This window comes from Papaver somniferum, chromosome 6 (assembly GCF_003573695.1).
Source record: "Papaver somniferum cultivar HN1 chromosome 6, ASM357369v1, whole genome shotgun sequence".
NCBI classification, from domain to species: domain Eukaryota; kingdom Viridiplantae; phylum Streptophyta; class Magnoliopsida; order Ranunculales; family Papaveraceae; genus Papaver; species Papaver somniferum.
This window is the reverse complement of record NC_039363.1, coordinates 90,280,486-90,293,822: the sequence shown is the minus strand read 5'-3', so window position 1 is coordinate 90,293,822 and position 13,337 is coordinate 90,280,486. Positions and strand designations below refer to the sequence as shown.

At 37.9% G+C, this 13,337-nt stretch overlaps 3 protein-coding genes across 6 annotated transcripts; 1 reads left to right on the top strand and 2 right to left on the bottom strand.

Annotated features, from left to right (window-relative positions):
• Positions 1-932: 932 nt before the first annotated feature.
• LOC113288360 (transcriptional corepressor SEUSS-like) lies at positions 933-7,659 on the top strand. Of its 2 annotated transcripts, none has more exons than XM_026537379.1 (10): positions 933-1,256; positions 1,675-3,097; positions 3,187-3,306; positions 3,637-3,685; positions 3,847-4,061; positions 4,154-4,222; positions 4,474-4,571; positions 4,901-4,994; positions 5,540-5,609; positions 6,229-7,659. In XM_026537379.1, the coding sequence occupies exons 2-10, from the start codon at positions 1,889-1,891 to the stop codon at positions 7,236-7,238; spliced, it is 2,934 nt and encodes a 977-aa protein (XP_026393164.1). In that variant the 5' UTR covers positions 933-1,256; positions 1,675-1,888; the 3' UTR covers positions 7,239-7,659. The 2 variants fall into 2 exon arrangements, with proteins under 2 accessions (XP_026393164.1, XP_026393163.1); XM_026537378.1 differs by having other exon boundaries at positions 1,670-3,097.
• Positions 7,660-7,804: 145 nt separating this feature from the next.
• Positions 7,805-8,898, bottom strand: LOC113288364 (pentatricopeptide repeat-containing protein At1g62680, mitochondrial-like). 3 transcript variants are annotated; one of them, XM_026537383.1, is made up of 3 exons: positions 8,616-8,898; positions 8,468-8,506; positions 7,805-8,366 (listed from the first exon to the last, which is right to left on the bottom strand). In XM_026537383.1, the coding sequence occupies exons 1-3, from the start codon at positions 8,654-8,656 to the stop codon at positions 7,982-7,984; spliced, it is 465 nt and encodes a 154-aa protein (XP_026393168.1). In that variant the 5' UTR covers positions 8,657-8,898; the 3' UTR covers positions 7,805-7,981. The 3 variants fall into 3 exon arrangements, with proteins under 3 accessions (XP_026393168.1, XP_026393167.1, XP_026393169.1); XM_026537382.1 differs by lacking the exon at positions 8,468-8,506 and having other exon boundaries at positions 7,805-8,411; XM_026537384.1 differs by lacking the exon at positions 8,468-8,506.
• A 210-nt stretch (positions 8,899-9,108) lies between these two features.
• Positions 9,109-12,352, bottom strand: LOC113288362 (F-box protein At3g56470-like). The gene is made up of 2 exons (XM_026537380.1): positions 9,720-12,352; positions 9,109-9,464 (listed from the first exon to the last, which is right to left on the bottom strand). Exon 1 carries the CDS (start codon positions 11,386-11,388, stop codon positions 9,724-9,726), a length of 1,665 nt encoding a protein of 554 aa, XP_026393165.1. The 5' UTR covers positions 11,389-12,352; the 3' UTR covers positions 9,109-9,464; positions 9,720-9,723.
• Between the last annotated feature and the right edge of the window lie 985 nt (positions 12,353-13,337).

Genomic DNA, 13,337 nt, shown 5'->3' with positions numbered 1-13,337 from the left:
AATAACGTAACACTTTTTGTTTGTTAATAATGATTCGTCGGTTTATTTCTGGTTTTCATGATTTGGGCATCGGTCTTATTTCTAGCTCACCCCAGTTTATTTGGGGCTAAAGGTTTGATTCTTATTGTTACAAGATTGTTCCGATAATATGGTTAAGACGACGTTGAATCTATTATTTTGAATATCTTTGATTCTATATTTCAGATTAACTAGAGGGTGATATTTTAGAAAATTATTTTCAATTCTTACATCTTACACTAAAATCAAATTTAGTTTTACTTCGTTACCATATAAATATTTAAAAGATAACTGGAGTTTCTTCGTAAAGTTGTCAATAAACACTCTCCCCTTCTTTTAGAAGGTTATTATTGGAGCGTCGTCATCCAATAGAGGGGTTTCACTTGGATATTTAGTGACCAACAATCTGGTTATGGGGTACTTTTGATTCAATAACAACTGTCCAAACTATCCTTCAATTAAAATTAAAACTTAAAAACAGAAACAAAACCTAATTTCTATTCTTCATTCTTCACATTTCAATTGCTCTTCTTCTTCCTCTCCTCTTTCTCTTCATCCTTTTCATCGTAAATCCATTTGATTTCATTTCATCGAACAAACCCATGGTGTATGTAAGGTAATAATTGAACATACCCATCTTTTTTCACTTGTTTTTGTGCTTAAAATAGGTTAGATTGAATGAAATCGAAGTAAAATTAGGGTTTTAGTTACTTTTTGCTAGTGTTACGTCAGGGTACGTTACTAGATTTTTCAACCGTAATTTAGTTTTTGAAGAACTTACATCTAGGTTTAGTTCAATTCAACCGTAAACTTTGATTTGCATGTTGTATTGCGTCTAGGTTTAGTTGAATTCCAACCGTAATTTTCAATTTTACGTCTAGGTTTAGTTTACTAAATTTTCCTTTCGTCACAATTCTCTTCTCTTCCTTTGTCCCCTTCTTCTTCTCTCTTCACCTTAAAGAAGAAAAAAAATAAAAAAACAAAATTCATACACAGAAAATAGAAGAAGAAGAAGAAGAAGAAGAAGAATCTATTGAGGACTAGTTCTTTTAGATTACTTATTGTTGTTGTGAAGAATTGGGAGTTACTGAGTGAGTAAAGAAAACCCTAGATTGGGATATACAAGATCTAAGGAGTAAAGGGGGGGTTTGGAAAGGGAATACCTTTATTTATTTTTTTTGGGGGTTTCAGTTATGTTTCATTGAAATCTACTTTGGAGAAATGAATTTGAGCTTTTGGTAAGTAGTGCTTTTATTAGTTTGTTTATTCATTTGTAGCTTCTGAATGTCCTAAAGATTGCATCTTTTTAAGTTATAGAGCTTTGATTCTGTTAAATCAGGTGTGGTTTTTGTTGTTTTTGAGTGTGTTGAGTTGATTAATTGATGTTTTAGTATGATTAGAGTTGTGGGGTTTTAATGCATTTGATAAGAGGAATTTTTTTCTGATGGGTTAATTAGAATTTTGGGGAAAAATGTGTTTTTTAGGTTGGAATCTTGGGTTTGATTCAAATGGGATTCTAAAGTTGGTTCCTTTTTTTTTGATATTTCTGTATCATGCCTTTGATTCAATAGCTGTGTTTTCTGTTTTAGACTACTTCTAATGTTTAATTGAGATTTTCGCATATTTGATTGGTTTGTTAATTTGTTTGTAGAGAAGGCTGTGGTGGGTCTAAGATTGGACTGCAATTGTTTGATTGGATGGTGTATGAATTCTGCCAAGGTGTTTGCGTCTTTGCAAGAATTTGGATATGAGAATACACCTTCTGGGTTGATTGGTATGGTTGGGTCAGTGAGAAGTGCTGCGTGCCCGTTGTATGTGTTAGTTTTCGTCATTTAAGATTATTTGTAGATCTTCGTACTTCGAATAAAAAATGATGCCGTCGGGGCCTCCAACTCCTGTTGTTGGTGGAGGATCCCAGTCGGTTTCATCTTCGCTTCTGAGGTCATCCTCAAGCATTTTAGGAGGGGCTCAAGGGAACCAAATGGCTTCACAGTCTGCATTTCCTTCTCTTGTTTCACCGCGTGCTCAATCAAATAATAATAACATGAACTTTCTTGGTAACATGTCAAATGTTTCCTCGCTTCTCAATCAATCCTTTGGGAATGGAATGTCAAGTTCTGGACTTTCTGGTTCAGTGAGTTTCCAACATGGTGGAGGCCTTGATACGGGAGCGGAGTCTGATCCACTATCTAGTGTAGGCAATGTCATGGGTTATACTGCTTCTCCTTCACCGTTCACACAGTCAAATGGAATGAACTCGAATTCTTCAAGTCAAGGTAATGGGCTGCAGTTTCCTGGTCGTCCTATCAACCAGCTAGTGCAAGATCAAAATCAGTCTCAACAGCTCGAAGCTCAGAGATTCCAGCATGGTCAGCAATCACTTCAGAAAGGCTCTATTCTTAATGGTCGGAAACAGCAACCTTATCTATCAAATCAAAGTGGGATAGGAAATCTGAGCGCTGTGAAGATAGAGCCGCAGATGAGCAGTGACCGGAATGGGTTACAACAGCACCAGTTACAGTCCATGCGCAACCTAGGTCAGGTGAAACTGGAGCAACAACAGATTCAAACCATGAGAGGCTTGAATCCTGTCAAAATGGAATCTCAACATACAGATCAGTCATTGTTTCTGCAACAGCAACAACAGCAGCAGCAACAACATCAGCAGCAGCAGCAACATCAGCAACAGCAACAACAGCAGCAGCAGCAGCAACAGCAACATCAGCAGCAGCAGCAGCAACAGCAACAACAACAGCAGCAACAACAACAGCAACAACGACAACAACAACAACTACTCCAAATTTCGAGGCAGTCTTCTCAGGCTGCTGCTGCTGCCCAGATGAATATCTTACAACAACAGCATATCTTGCAAATACAAAAACAACAGCAGCAGCAGCAGCAGCAACAACAACAACAGCAACTCCCTAAAGCCCTTCCACTACAACGTACACAGTTACAGCAGCAACAGTTTCAACAGCAAAATTTGCCTATGAGAACTGCTGCAAAGCCAGCATACGAACCTGGGTTGTGTGCTCGTCGTTTGACACACTACATGTATGACCAACAACGCAGGCCGACTGTAAGATACTCTTATCCTTTGGATAAATTTTGTCGCACATACTAAAGCCCGGTATTTGTGCTCACTGCTCATACCTATTGCTCATACAGGATAACAACATTGAATTCTGGAGGAAATTTGTGGCCGAGTACTTCGCTCCTCATGCTAAGAAAAGGTGGTGCGTCTCTATGTATGGAAGTGGCCGACAAACAACTGGAGTTTTTCCTCAGGTACGCTCTAGAAATTCTGTTGCATACTTGCTTCGTGAAACATTCTGTTATGGCCTATTCAAAATTATACCAAAATCAAGTGACATTAGAAGGTCATATGGTTTTTAGCCAGATAAGGCTTACTTGCTGATGAGCTTGCCCCCTCTAGCTCGTCTTAAAAAGTTTTGGTTTGAGTGCGAGATGATGACCGATGAGGTCTCTTAACAGAATTTCACTTCCTTGCACCTCATACTAAACATATGAGATATTGTTGGTGTCTGTATGTTTGAGCAACCGAGGAAAATGTATGGCGCACACCTATTTACTCTGACGTCAATGTAACTTCTACAGGATGTGTGGCACTGTGAGATATGTCATCGTAAGCCAGGAAGGGGTTTTGGTACGTATATTGCTTCAAGATTTTTTATTGCTATCAAATTTTACAGATCTGTATATGTAGTATATTTGCATCTCAGATGTATTTGGATATTTCATTTCTCGCGTGTTGCATTTGAAACTTATGCTTGGTTTCTTCCTGACTGGTTTTCATTGTACTTTCAGAAACAACTGTCGAGGTTTTACCGAGGCTTTGTAAAATAAAGTATGATAGTGGTACATTGGAAGAACTTCTTTATGTAGATATGCCTCGTGAATATCTGAATCAGTCTGGTCAAATTGTTCTTGATTATGCGAAAGCTATTCAAGAAAGTGTGTTTGAGCAGTTACGTGTAGTTCGAGATGGTCAATTACGCATTGTATTCTCTCAAGATCTGAAGGTGGGTTCTAGTTTTAATAGATTTTGTGAACATAACTGCACTGGTATCAATTATATAAATATACATAAACTCATCTTATTTGTATTTGCTAGATTTGTTCTTGGGAGTTTTGTGCTCGGAATCATGAAGAGCTCATCCCTAGAAGACTTATGATATCCCAGGTACTGCCATAATGTGATACTAGGTTTAAATTTGTAAGGAACATTTTTTATTTCTTTTGAGGAACTTCAATAATTGCTGTTTCCAAATATTGCTTTTCCCACTTTGATCGGCATGTGCTGGCGACGAGAGTCCTAAAGTAACTGCCCGATGTCTTTGAGCACTTCTGATCTTATGTTGCATGTAATAAGATAGTAAGTTTCAGTCATTAATTAAGTGATTTATCATCATTGATGGGTTTGTGTGATGGCAGGTTGGTCAGCTAGGTGCAGTGGCTCAAAAATTTCAGGCTGTTTCGCAGAATGGGTCGTCTGACGTATCTACCAAGGATTTACAAAATAACTGCAATATGTACGTAAGTCTTCCTCCTCGAATTAGTTACCCTGTTTTAGGATAAGAAAGGTCAAGATCATCGTGGTTTGTTTTAGAGATGTAACCTTGGTAATTTTTGAGATGTCAAAGATACATGGCAATATTCTCTTAAATCAAATTTTGCCAATCACGGCTATTTTTCTGATAAACTTACGGTTCAACTTAGGGCAAGCACTGTAGAGATGATAACACTTGCATGCTCAAGGGTTTCTTCGGAAAACGCAAACTTGACAATAATATTAGGTTCAATATCTGTTCAAACCTATAGTTTGTCTGGTGATGATAATAAATAAATTATTGTGGTGCAGGTTTGCTGCATCAGCACGGCAGTTGGTTAAATCGTTGGAGGTGCCATTAGTGAATGATTTGGGATACACAAAACGCTATGTTCGCTGTCTTCAGGTATGGAGACCCCTTGCTTTTTTGTTACAGTTATTATTATCACTGTTTTTTTTTTTAGAAAAAATTATGACTAATTGACATCACAATTCATTAGAAAAGAGACCCCAGACCAAATTTAATATGACCAGGAACAATCAAATGATACTCTAAAACTCCTTTTGGAGGACCTAATAAAGTCAAGTTTGTCCAATCTAATGGTTTCTTGAAAATAATTGATAATTCGAGGAAGAACAAGAGTTAGTAAATTTTGCAGAATTTTAGATGTTTAAAACCCTAGAACTCCTTTCTTCCCAGATATGCTAACAGATTTTGCGGTAATAATTAGAAGATTGTTTTGCCTTCGTAATGGCTCATTATCTGATCGTAACTCTTTCAGTGAACCCTGCATTCCAGCTTTTTTACTAGATCAACCCATTAAAACTTGGGTTCTTGATTTGGCAGTACAGACATAAAGAGGCCTGTCGGTTCCCTGAGCTGTATGTGTGACACTTGTTGGCATTGTCAGTAGATAGGGAGCTGTAATATGGTTTTTCTTGAAATTGCAGATATCTGAAGTGGTTAATAGCATGAAGGATTTGATCGATTATAGCCGGGAAACAGGGACTGGACCTATGGGTATGCTTATTAATTTTTCTCTGTGTTATCTTGTTTTTGGTTTGTGTGAGTTATTTTAGCAACATATTTTATAAAATTGAAATACCTCGATGATTGTGTCTTTCATTTTTTTGCATCATGGATATATATATTTTAGAACGCTTCCTAGTATTGGCATTATCAATATGTCCAAAAGTTTAAAGAAAGAGGTTTAAAGATCTCTAATTAACATTTTGGAGTAACTTGGTGGTTTGATTATATAAATGGGCCACTGCATTTCTTCGATTCTGTCTTGATCAACAAAGTGACCGAGTGATTGATGTCAGAAGTGGAGTTATCACACGTTAAGGGCGCATTCTTTAAATATCTTGTTTGAAGGGGGTCTGACACTACTGCTGGTTGTGTATGTCCACAACTTTTGTGCATGTACATATCAAAAAAAAATTGTATATGGTGCTCTGATAACCTACATCTGTCGGTACAAACTTGATTAGTACTATCTAAATATGTTTTTCATGATGATCTACTGAACTGTTGATTCGATTTGTTACTTATGGATCCACTGTCTGTTTCAGAGATAGTGAAAATAGGGAGTCATTTGGCGCTTCACTAAGGTTATTCTCCTATATTCCTTTTGCAGAAAGCTTGATAAACTTTCCCCGGAGAACTAGCGCTGCTACATCTGGGCAGCAAAGTCAATGTCAACAACCTGATGATCAGCAACAAAATCAACAGCAACCGCAACAAGTCATGGCTCAGAATTCGAACACTGATCAGACTTCCATCCTAGTTAATAATAATTCCTTGCATCTTACTTCTAGCAGCAACGGTGTTGTTGGTGTAAATAACAGTTCTCTCAACTCTGCATCAACTTCAAACTCTCCTGCCGGTACCTTGGTTGGACTTCTGCATCAAAACTCTATTAAGCCAAAGCAAGAACCAAACCCCCTGATGACCAATCCTAGCAGTCCCTATGGTGGTGGGACCACAATGCAGATTCCTTCTGCTGGCTCATCAACGTCTATACCTCAGGCCCAAGCTCAACTTAACAATAATAACCCATCCTCACCATTTCAATCACCGACAATATCCACATCTAACAACAACCCCCTTCAGCAGAATTCTCCTGGTGCCGTAACAACAGCAGCGCCTACTGCGGCAGCAGCAGCACTCATGAATTCTTCGGCAAACTCATCAGCAAATGTTTCCATGCAGCAACCAGCTCAGTCTAATGAGGCTGATACGAATGATACAGAAAGTTCTGTTCAGCAAATCATACAAGAAATGATGATGTCCTCCCAATTAAACGGAGGGGTTGTTGGTTCTTTAGGAAATGACATTAAACCCATAAATGGGATGTCTCACATAAGTAATGCAGCCCTCAATATTGGAAACAGCTTGTTAGGGAACGGAATGGCAAACGACAACTCGTTAATTGGTGGTGGTGGCATGGGTTTTGGCAACATAGGTGGTGGTGGTGCAAATAGAACAGCCATGAGAAGTAGCAACCCTTTGCCGAACGGAAGAGTAGGAACAGTTTCAGTTCCCCCTCTTCAGCAACAAGATAATATTGGAAACCAGCTTCTAAGTGGTCTTGAATCTTTGAACAACTTCAGTAATCTTCAATTTGATTGGGCATCATCCCCTTAAGAGCGTTAAATTCGTCTCTCAGTGATTCTGAAGGTGCTTGAGCTCTATGAAGGTACCATCAAGATTGCGGCCTCATCTATGGAGAGCAAAACCGATACTGAAAACTTGGTTCGTGTTGAAGCCTCTCCACTGTCATTTATATGTTCTAATTCAACAAAGAGTAATAGCTTAGCTTCCCTACATTTTATCTTCTTATTTTTCTCTCTTTTTCTACAGTTTTTATCGTTTCTATGATTACCTTCTTCTTTGTTTTATATGAGCCGTTCATTGTGTTTCCTGCATTTTATGATTTCACAGAGACTGCTCTGTATTACTTACTAATGTTATTTGTAAACTAACAGAAAGATCTAGTAGTATTACTGTATCTGCCGATATATCCATGTTGTGGAACTGAGATCGACCCTATGGTAAATGTTTTCTTTTCAGAATTGTCATCCCTGGTGACCTTCTGTTGTACGTACATTTTTAATTGCTGCAGCCAGCTTGAAGACCGCTCAAGTGATACCTGAACTAATTTCAAACATTGTTTACCTGAATGAATTCAACTGAAAGGGGAAGCATATGAAATGAAACCATATATCCATCCATCAATGTGGATAATTGATTAAGAATTGAATGCTACCTCAACAATTATGGGTTTCACACACACACACAAAGCAACTGTTGTGGGTTGCAGTCCATTTTGTTTCATTTTCTTGAATAGCTGCATAGCTTCATCCAGCTTACGATTTTTACAATACCCATCAATTAATATGCTGCAACTGATGACAGTGACCATGGATTATAGAATTATAGGTGATTTGATCGGCATAGATTCTTCTTTTTGCCATCTCATCTAAGAGTTTCTTTGTCTCGCATAACCGTCCTGAATTGCAAAGTCCGTTAATCAAAGAATTGTAAACAACCACATTTGGCACAACACTGGAATCTCTAAGCATTTCGGAGAAGAGAACCAAAGCTTCTTCAACTAAACCTCCTTTGCAAAGTGCATCTATGATGGCAGAGTATGAAACAACATTAGGGCTGCAATTCCATTTCCCCATCTTGTTTTTCAGCGCAATAGCAAGACCCACTCTACCAGTTGTACATAGCCCAGATAAATGTATATGCATCAGGTTGAGTACCTGTCTGAGACATTTTACCAAACATTTCGAATGCAAAATCAATCTTTTCCTGAAGACACAATCCTTTAATCAGTGTATTGAAAGTAATCGTAGTAGGATGATAACCTCTCTTGATAAGCAAACAAAACCCATGATTCACTTGTCCTAATTGACAGAAACAATTGATCAAAATGCTTAATGTAATAATACTGGGTTTTACCCCAACCATACTCATCTTCTTATACAACAACATGACATCTGAATAGCAATTTACCTTTGATAGTGATCCCAATACATGGTTAAATGTATCAGCATTTGGTAATGGCCTTTCCAAGATCAACTGGTCAAACAATTTTAAACCATCATCAAGTTTCTTGATCTTCCCTGACTTACATTCATCCTTGACAAAACTCTCAAGCTCTGAACTGTTATAATAATTTGTCACAAATAGCTCATGATGTAGAAATGAATAAAAATGATGATGACAATTTGAGATTACTCTTAAATTAAGTTGCTGCTGCAGTAATCTTAGGCTCATGCGGAGGAGGACGATAAAGAAGTTGAAATCGCAGAAAGAAATGTCCGTGTTTCGGAGGAGGGGAACCAAAGTTTTTATTAGCTGACGTTTACTTAACCTACACCACAGCTTAGTCTTAACCTACACTGCTGCATTAGTTCCAAAATGTAAATTGTAGCTAGTTAGTTTTATGTGCCGATAATTTTTTTTTGGGTAAATCATCAAATTTTATTAGAAATTGAACCCGAATCAATACAAAATTGACAAAAATGGATCAAAAGATGATCACAGCAAAAATCAGAGCCAAAAAAAAACTAACGAATAGGAAAAAACAAACACCTATACAACTCTGAATTAGTCATCATCAGGCCATTCCAATATATCCAAAAATGGAGGCGCAGTGTCAGATTTTTCTTGGCAACATTACAAAAATTTAGGACTCTATTTTAGATACATGGTGCCAGAGTAATAGGATCCCGCTAAGTGATAGGATACACTAAATTACGTTGACAAGAATATAGCCAGAGGATCGTCATCAATAAATGACAACACAGGAATCTCCTTGCCATCTTTTCTGAAAAATGGTGTCCCACTGATATCTCAATCCTGCGTAGAATGCACAACACAATGTGAGTTTTCCCAGGAAAAACGCTTGTATTACCACATAGAACCTAAGCTACTCCTTATTAATGAATAAACAACTAAGGGGTAGCGATACAAACAAAATCACTGAAGTATTGGAGTGATTTAGTGATACAACAAGAGTTAGTTCAGAAGAAAAATCCTAGAAGCAAAAATATCATAAATAGTGAAGAAGAAAATAAACTTTAGATGTGTAGAGCAAGGAGATAAAACTATTACAGGTTTAAGTAAGAGAGTTCAGCCAGTCGAGCTCTTGAGCAGTGGACTTCGACCAATTAGGCTGAATCCAACTGCAGTTTGAAAGCCATCCCTTAGTGCCATATATGTTATTAGAGGAATGCTGAGAGGTACCACCAAAAGAACGATAACTTCCTGTTTCAAGTGAATAGCATAAAATCCCTTCACCATCCAGATATAATCTAGGGAAATATACTTTGTTCTCCATCTGACTATTTGGAGCGATAGCTGAGAAACAAGTGATGTTGCTAATGAACAGCATATGCTTTCCCAAACTTTCAACTTTAACCCATTCCATTCTAGAGAAATCCATTCTAAAGATTCTAACTAACATTTTGGGACATAATTTTACTAGCACAAGATCTTCTCCACACTTCACCAAGAAACTTGGATACGAGTCATTAAAAATCTCCTGAGGTTTCTCAAGAAATTCAAATGTATCAAACGATACGCTAAGTTTATTTAAAGTTCCATCATAACCCACGGAATAGAAGACCCCATCGAACAAAGTCAGAGTATTTCGTGAGGGCGAATATTTTTCAACATCAGAATCTTCGAAGCTAACAACTTCCCATTGCTGTTCTCCTCTTCTAATCGAGTAGATGGTGATAGATATACTAAAGCCACTTTTATCAATGCCGAAAACTGTACAGTCTGGAGCAGTCGGTAAAGAGGTGAAAGAGATGTCTGACAAGTAATGACACCCTGGAAAATCGGCTAGTTGGATTGTCTCCTTAGTGAAAGGATTGTAAAAGAATAACTCTATCTCTCTCGACATCAGCAGCCAACCACCCTTTTGATAACGGATTGTGGCACCTAGTAGCAATTCCGAGAACTTTATTAGGTAGTTCTCATTATTATGCATCAAGTTTACAAAATTATAGATGCTAGAGTTGTTATCCCTAGTGAACACCAACCATGGACATAAATATTCCGTTTCAAAGGTTTGAGTAGTAAGAATGAACCTAGATTTTACTGCAGGCATTACCTCTTGATTCGCTTTATTGATCGAACGAAAATGCACGTAGTCCACTGGATGAAGATAACTTGCTATCAACTCCACCATGTCACTGTTAAGGATACACCAAGGCTTTCCTTCTTCTAGTTGCCGGCGATTGTGTTTCTCACCCCGACTTGCATCCTCATTCTTATTCTCTGTCCCATAATAACTAATCGTCCTTGTCAGGTAACCCCCTTCATCTTTACCTGACATACCTTCCTTTCTTCCCAGACCATTCGGTAACGTGATCCAATATGACGACAACCCTGGTGTTGGTATCTCTGGACACGGCAAGATAACAGAGTCAGTGGCGTTTTCTACGTCAAATTTGTACAACCCATGATCTTCAGGAAGAGTGTAATACAAACAACCTCTGGTGAGTCCCAACTCAGAAATGAAGCAATAAGCTGTCTTGCTGCCAACAAACAGAACACGATTACGGAGACTATTCACCACCTTCCATTGCATCGAACAGAAATCCAACTTCATCACTAATATTGAGACTACTACCTTCTCAAATCCCCTTTCATTGTAAACCATCTCTATCTTGAAAAATTCATCGCAACACTCAACAAAATGTATTAAGCCCCTAGAATCACCCCTTGCTCCTCGAAATTGAATGAAACTACAGAGTCTTACCTTGATTGGCATTATAGCTAGGCTAACAACACCGTGATTAGTTCTAAGGAGGTGTATCTCTAGGTGTTCCTCGCCAACACCGATAGCATACAACTTACCTTGGAAACATTGGAGGGACACAATTTGATTTATATTTGTGATATCTCGAGACAACAATTGGGTTCTCCACCGCTTGTCTCCAGGGTGGCAAAATACGAACACATGATCGAACCTTTCATCTTCTTGGGTGAAAAGAAATAAAACTACAGGATTATCATCACCTTTATGAATTCCTACAGGAGGTGATGACAAAACACAATCAAGCAGATGATATTCATCCGGTTTATTAATCCACTAGACTAAATTTGGTAACTGAATTGTCTCTAATGTTACCGGATTCCACAAAAAACAATCCCCATAATTCCTATTTTGGATATTTGAAGACTGATTAACATCGCCATCGACATCATCATCGTCTTCATCACATAGAATAACTAACCAACCTTTATGACAAGGTTTCTGCCAAAAGGTTTTCCTACTCAACTCAGGAATGATTTTTCTACAATTTGTGTTATTTGGTTCACAGATATTATAAAGGGCTTGATTCTTCTTACCTTTTTCCATATGGAAAAACAAGCCAAGGTGTTGTTCTTGAAGATGCTTCTTTTTCCCCCATGATAGAGCTGCAGAGAGATAGATTGAGATCTAGGAATCAATAATGTGAAACTGAATAAAAGTTTGTACCTTTAATGAGAGGGTTAGACTGATTTTTTGCGGGTTCCAATTTACTCCAATCAATCTCTTCTGACTGTATACAAGAAAAAAAAAAAAAAGGCTGTAGCTTTTATGGTACAGTTTCTTCACTCCATGGAAGAGAAGGGTGGATGGTGACAGTGAAATTGGAGGGGAAAATACATATTAGAAACCATGAATTTGAATCAAAGAAGGTTAAATCTTTGTGGGTAATTGCGGAAGCATTCCATAAAAAGAACACTTGCCCGACTTGGGTTTCTGACTAAAGTTATACAGACACAACTCGATTTAGAGTTAGTCGTAAGAAGATGACCAAAGGGGATCTTTTGTGCAACTTACTCGTGTGACAAATTAAAATCCTTCCGAGACAAAAAAAAAAAAAAAAAAAAAAAAAAAAAAAAGTAAAATATAAAACCCCTTATCCAACTATTTTATTAGATAGGATAAAGGAGGCATGGAGTCAAATTCTTCTAACTGACCCCTAGCAAGACCAGCACATTTCTTGGCAAGATTATTTATCAGCTAGAAACTTTACTTTACAGAAACTTTGCAAAAAATGAGATTCCCAAAACTTCCAGAAGCATTCACCATCTTGCCAAAGATAACAAGGCACCTTCTCAGATTGAAAAGCCTTAATAACAGTCTGAGAATCAGATTTAAGCTGAAGGAGTTTGAGATCATTACTTACATCCCCCTCCAACGCCATAATCACTGCAAACACCTCTCCTATGAAGTTAGTTGCAGACCAAATTCCACCTGCCACAGTTTTAACCACAACCCCAACACGAGTCCTCACAATGAAACCAAAACCTGCCTGACCTGGATTCCATCTGCAAAGCACTCCCCTAATTTGCTAAAAGAAAAAAAAAAATCCTGACCCAGACTGAAGAATTGAAGAATCTGGATATCATAGAAGTGTTCCAAATATCTCCTTTTATTCTCACACCACAATCATGGACCCACTGCCAATTCTTCAGCTTTAGAGCTCTACTATCAGGATGGCACTGCTGAAATACAGCTTTCTTGTTTAGAAACCACAACTCTACCATAGTACCAGTTGCAGCCACCATCCAAATATCCTTAACTACAGGACTTCTGTGTTCTGCAATGCCACACAAATTATCTAAAGAAGTAGGGTTTGGAAAGTGAAAATACCTCCCAGCCAATTCCAAATTTGCAAACCAAAGTTGCATTTCCATAGAATATGCTCCATGGAATGTGCCAATAAT

Bases quoted from the DNA above. Each gene is read 5' to 3' on its own strand.
- LOC113288360 (XM_026537379.1), top strand. From the start codon at position 1,889: ATGATGCCGTCGGGGCCTCCAACTCCTGTTGTTGGTGGAGGATCCCAG. The intron at 3,098-3,186 runs GTAAGATACTCT...TTGCTCATACAG, and splicing joins ACCAACAACGCAGGCCGACT to GATAACAACATTGAATTCTG. The intron at 4,062-4,153 runs GTGGGTTCTAGT...TGTATTTGCTAG, and splicing joins TATTCTCTCAAGATCTGAAG to ATTTGTTCTTGGGAGTTTTG.
- LOC113288364 (XM_026537382.1), bottom strand. From the start codon at position 8,656: ATGCTGATACATTTAACCATGTATTGGGATCACTATCAAAG. The intron at 8,412-8,615 runs GTAAATTGCTAT...TTGTGTCTTCAG, and splicing joins TATTGGGATCACTATCAAAG to GAAAAGATTGATTTTGCATT.
- LOC113288362 (XM_026537380.1), bottom strand. From the start codon at position 11,388: ATGCCAATCAAGGTAAGACTCTGTAGTTTCATTCAATTTCGAGGAGCA.